The 5511-nt window shown below is 42.2% G+C and overlaps 1 protein-coding gene across 1 annotated transcript; it reads right to left on the reverse strand.

The window, feature by feature from the left end:
- Positions 1 to 4434: 4434 nt before the first annotated feature.
- On the reverse strand, positions 4435 to 4963 carry LOC147609039 (uncharacterized). The gene is made up of 2 exons (XM_086788702.1): positions 4836 to 4963; positions 4435 to 4756 (listed from the first exon to the last, which is right to left on the reverse strand). The coding sequence occupies exons 1-2, from the start codon at positions 4961 to 4963 to the stop codon at positions 4435 to 4437; spliced, it is 450 nt and encodes a 149-aa protein (XP_086644828.1).
- Positions 4964 to 5511: the final 548 nt, after the last annotated feature.

The raw sequence follows: 5511 nt of genomic DNA on the forward strand, positions 1-5511 counted from the left end.
TCACTCTGAACACCTGTCACCCTAGCATGTGGTGGCAGATATCTATCTTGCCTTGCACCAGGTGTGCGTAAAACAGGTATACCAAGTTCCTCATCCAAACTCTCTAAACTTGATGACTCATAACCTGTAAATCGAATTCCTTCAACCTTCTTCTTTCCTTTATCCATAGCACTACTCCCAGTGCTCACACTGTCATGCCTCAAATGTCCTGACCATGGATGTACAGTACTACTCTCAGCCTCTACTCTGCTAGGCCAGACATAGAAGTAGAACTAGAACTTGCTTGTGGCAAGTTCACAAGCACATCAGCTTCAAGTGACTCAATGACACCCTCATCCTTTGCTTTGTACCAACTAGCAAGCTCATCAAACACCACATCTCGTGAGATAACCACTTGTCTAGTTTGTGGATTGTAACATTTGTATGCCTTTCGATCCTGTGCATATCCAACAAACACACACTTTTCTGCCTTAGGATCCAACTTCCTCCTTCTCTCATCAAGCACATGTACATAAGCTATGCATCCAAAAACTTTGAGGTGTCCAATGTCTGGCCTAAAGCCTGTAAGCCGCATCTCTGGCGTACTTCCATGTATGGCTACTGTTGTAGGTGTTTTATTCACTATATACACCATGGTAGTACAAGCTTCTGTCCACCCCAATAATAATCTGGCATGCTCTTTTCATTGAGCATTGCCCTGGCCACTTCACAAATGACTCTATTCTTTCTCTCAGCCACACCATTTTGCTGAGGTGTATACTTGCAAGTCAATTGCCTTCTTATTCCATGCTTTCTCAAGAAATTCTCAAAAGCATTTGAGGTGTATTCACCACCTTCATCTGTCCCTCAAACATTTAATCCAACAACCATATTGCTTCTCTGCAAAAGCTTTGAAATCCATAAACTTTTCCAACACTTCACTTTTCTCTCTGAGAAAGTATATCCATGTCATTCTGCTGAAATCATCAATGAATGTCACATAATATAGACTGCCTTTAATAGATGGGTTTTGTGCAGGACCCCATACATCGCTATGTACTATCTCAAGTGGCCAGCTACTCATGTTGCCTTCTCTAGGAAATCGCAACCTTGCCTGCTTTTTTAACTGACAGGCTTCACAAACATACATATTCCCATCATACTTGAATCTAAGCAGCCCACTAACAATTCCTCTTGCCTGCATGTTCTTTAACCTTTGTATATTGACATGTCCAATCCTCTTATGCCACATGTCAATGTCCTGTACCACATTTCTGCTTTTAGAGAACATGGCTGATTTTAACTATGGAATCCCAGCATCTAGCTTAAACAACCTGCCTTCTTTCTTCCCTTTAGAAATGACTCTACATCCATTTTTGAACTCCTCAACGAAGCAACCATGCTCGTTGAAACGAACCTGTAATCCCTGTTCCACCATTTGACCAACTGAGGCCAAGCTTTTTGTGATAGAAGGCACACGCAATACATCTGACATAGATTTAGTTTGACCATTGTGCATAACAAATGGTACACTTCCAACATGTGTAATGGCATGCTGAGTATCATCTCCTGTCTCCACATAGCCTTTCACATCCATAGGCTTCATATGCTCAAACCATTCACCATGACAAGTCGTATGGTTTGATGCTCTACAGTCCATATACCAAGTGTCATCATTTTTAGCATTTGTCATCATAGATCCCACAACATGTTTCATGGCAAACAAGTGATTTGCAGTGCCATCATGCATAATTTCCACCACCATGTTGTGCATAATTTCCATGATGTTGTGCTCTACCCCCTCGCAAATCATTCTATTTGCAGAAACAATCACGTGCCATATGACCAAATTTCCCACAGTAATGACATTCCACATCTTGCATAGATGTTTGTTGGCCTTGCCAACGTCCTCTACCACGAGGATTACCTCTGCCTCTCTGAGGTGTATATCCACGACCACCTCTAGCACCATATTAAGGCTAAAAATTCTGTTGTGGTGACCTGTCCTACCATCCCGACCATTACCATAGCCACGTGATGCGAATCTCCCCCTTCCTCTAAAACCTCTTTACAAATAGAAAGCCTGATTTCTGCCATTATCATCATGGCTAGTAGATGCATCTTGAAAGGAATCACTGATTTTGATTTCCTCAACAAGCAAGAGTGAAAGCAACTCATCAAAGTTTGGTAAACCTGTACTCCGAACCGAGATAGATGTATCAAAAGATTTATACTCCTTGCCAAGACCACGCAAGGTAATGTCTACCAAATCATCATCAGGCATGGGGGCATTTATTGTTGCCAATGCATCTGTCTGCTTCTTTATCTCTTGCACATAATCATGGATGCTCCTTCTATTCCACTTCACATTATGTATCTGTTGTCGCAACAGCTGAGACTTGCGAGCACTCGTGTCTGTATCAAACAACTTCACCAATGTCTCCCATGCATCCTTAGGATTCTCAGCATCATGTATGTGTATGAGCATAGCATCCAAAATACCCCCATACATATTTCAACTAAAGTGGGTTGCAGGTTCCTAAAGCTGTTGAGGATGACTTCTAATAGACTTAGTTAGCATGTCTTTTACAATTCTCTCAGAAATACAAACTTGATGAATATGCATATTGTTGTTCACATCCTGTCCAAGAATCATTAAGAACACAAAGTATATGTGCTTGCATGCAAGATATGGTCTTTTCTTGGCCACTCTATCTCTAAACTCCACACATGAACACATTGGATTCTTCTGAATAGTGACCTCTATCAGAGATGTGTCTTGGCTCCCATTGGTCAATGGATTAATACTAAATGTTTCCTTTACCCCTTCTATATGTATATGGCTGCCTACAACTTCTGCATGCATATCTAAGGCTGCAGTGATTTGACCAAATGCAGCCTTTGAAATTCCTCGTCGATATGGAAATTGTTTCACCTCCTTGTTTGTCTCGCTAGTGCCTTTTGCAAGCTCCTTTTCTAGAAAAAACTCAAGAGGAATACCAATGTCATATCCTGCTCTAATAAGCTTGCAGGCTTCTTTCACTTGTAACTTGGTACCTTTAGCAATGGGCCAAACACAAGGGACATCCTCTGGTGGATGTAATATTGTCTTTGTAATTTTCCAAGTGTGCCTAACATCTGTATTACAAAAATAGCAATACTTCTCCTTTTTCCAGGAGGATAGTTGACAATCACTCCAAAAACAAGGACTGACATCACCCCCTCGCAACCTTGAGCTACACTTTTTCCCTGATGCCCAGTGGTTGCACTCAACTCGATTCACTGTTGGTATCCTCCGCAAGGCCCACTTTGTATCATGCACATCACTTTCAAGGCTCTCTAAAACTTTGCATTGCTCATCGACCTCTATTGCAGGCTCTAACCTCTCTCTTGTCACATAGTTAAACTCAGGCCTATGGCTAGAGTTGCCAAAGTTTTCTTCTGTCGAGTCGTGTAGTGGCCTTTTGGCTCGAATAGTTTTATTCTCACCCTTGAATTTTACCCTATTTGAAAACATAGGGGTCCCTGCCACTGCATCATCCACTGCTCGTGAGGTAGCTATTGGGGATGGACTTGCTTTCTGTCGAGAAAGAGCTCTCTCAACCAAAAGCTCCAATGTAGGCCCACAACCTGTGTATTTTCCTTCCAAGAAAGCCAGTTGTCTGGCACATTGGAAGTAAGCATTGATTAGATCTGTCACACAAGCATCATAAAGACTAATCTTTTGCCTATACCCCTCCCCTGCCAACCAGCTTGCATGCTTGGTCTCTGACATATTTGTCCTTGGGACAAGAGCATTGACAATAGGCTCTCCATCCTACAAGAGAGTGGTAGAAATTGATTAAAAACAATGCAGTGCACATAAGTAGGAGGCACACAATAATACAATGAATAATCTCTTACAAACATTACCTTTAAAATGAAATGACCCCATCGACTAACCCTATAGTGCCACCAACTCAACCAGCTAAGAAGCTTAGGGATGTTTCTATCAGCTGCCTTGCCAGTTGCCCACCATGCTCGTATCCTGCAAAATTGCTGAAGGGCACTTTCTTTGTTTGGGGCAGTCCTCCACTTCTCACACATCTCCCTGTGCTTTTCTTGATGTGGGCTATAGATGTACCTCTGCGTGTGGACACGAAGGTTGTCTTCCCAATGCCATAAACATGACCTTTCCCTTTCAATCATCTCCTTTCCATCGTTGAAGACACGTCTCACTGCATTCCAGTTAGCGCCAGCCTCATCCGCCATAAACCCAAAAAAATTTGCTACCTTCCCTGTGTGCTCCACCATTACCAAATTCATATTTTCCCAAAACATGACTTGAGCATCCTCATCCTCTTCTCTAAATTCACAAGTTGCTATTGTCAATAGCTCACCAATCCTGCATGCCACAAATGGAAACAGAGTTATATTAAAGACACAAATTAAGCAATGCTCTCTACCGCTTGTAACTTACATGTGGTCATAAACATGTGCTCCCATTGTATGCCATCCAGTATCCACTCGATGCACATGATCAAAGCAGACCCATGCTTGATTAAGATCCCCATTACCATCCTTGTCCATTCGCCGAACAATGTCAATCCCAGAACCAGGTCCAGTAGTAGACATCTTAAAGATAAAGCAACGCTCAGTAGTAGTGGTGGCTTGCAATGGAAATCGAGAACCATGGAAGAACTCAAAATGGCATGTTCTTTTTAGATTAAGAATGGCTTCATATCCTTCACCCAGAGGCCGTGTTGTTTTTCGTGTTTGCATTACCATCTGCTTCACCCTGCATTCATAAAGCATACTTAGTGTATTAAAGATGATAATTGCATACTATTCTTTGCTAAATTGCACTTCCTACGTACTTTTTGACATTTATCAAACTTTGCAACTCTTGCGACATCTCCTGTAGCTCCCTCTCTGTCATGAATTCTCCCTGTGCCTTGTCATCATCAGTGAATGCTCTTAAAACCACCTCCCTTGCCACAATCATTTGTACCTTTCTGGGCCCAGCGTTGTGGTCGATGCCCACTGCACGTGCTACAAAGGCCTTGATATTTCGTATCGATGCTCGGCACATTCCCTTGGAAACCATGTGTGTATGTTTGCCATAATGAATAAATAGTCTGCTATGCATTGATTCTTTTGGCATAAAATAATAGACACAGGCAGGACATTCTTTAAGACACATTGGCACATGCTTGCAGAAAAAACACTCAAGGTTCCCGAAGCTCCCAATTGCTAAATTCCCATATTTTGGAGATTTTATCAGTTGCCCATTCCAATGGAGTTTGTTTGGTTGATTCATACGTGTCCTAAAGGAGCAGTGCTCATTCATGCAGTGGAAGGTTCCCCCGCAGAAGCTCTTCCTAAGAACAAAAGTTTTATTGGCCCTAGTTTGCGTTTGTGGCTTTGTCCAAATGTTGCCCTCGTATTTTTGCTCCATCCCTTCCATACCTTTCCCACCTTCAAGCTCATATGTACTGAACTCTGGGTACACCTTGGGAAGCTCTTTTACCTTGCCTTTGTAATCACAATCAT

Source organism: Cibotium barometz, chromosome 52, assembly GCF_041138505.1.
Source record: "Cibotium barometz isolate CiBa-2024 chromosome 52, ASM4113850v1, whole genome shotgun sequence".
NCBI lineage: Eukaryota > Viridiplantae > Streptophyta > Polypodiopsida > Cyatheales > Cibotiaceae > Cibotium > Cibotium barometz.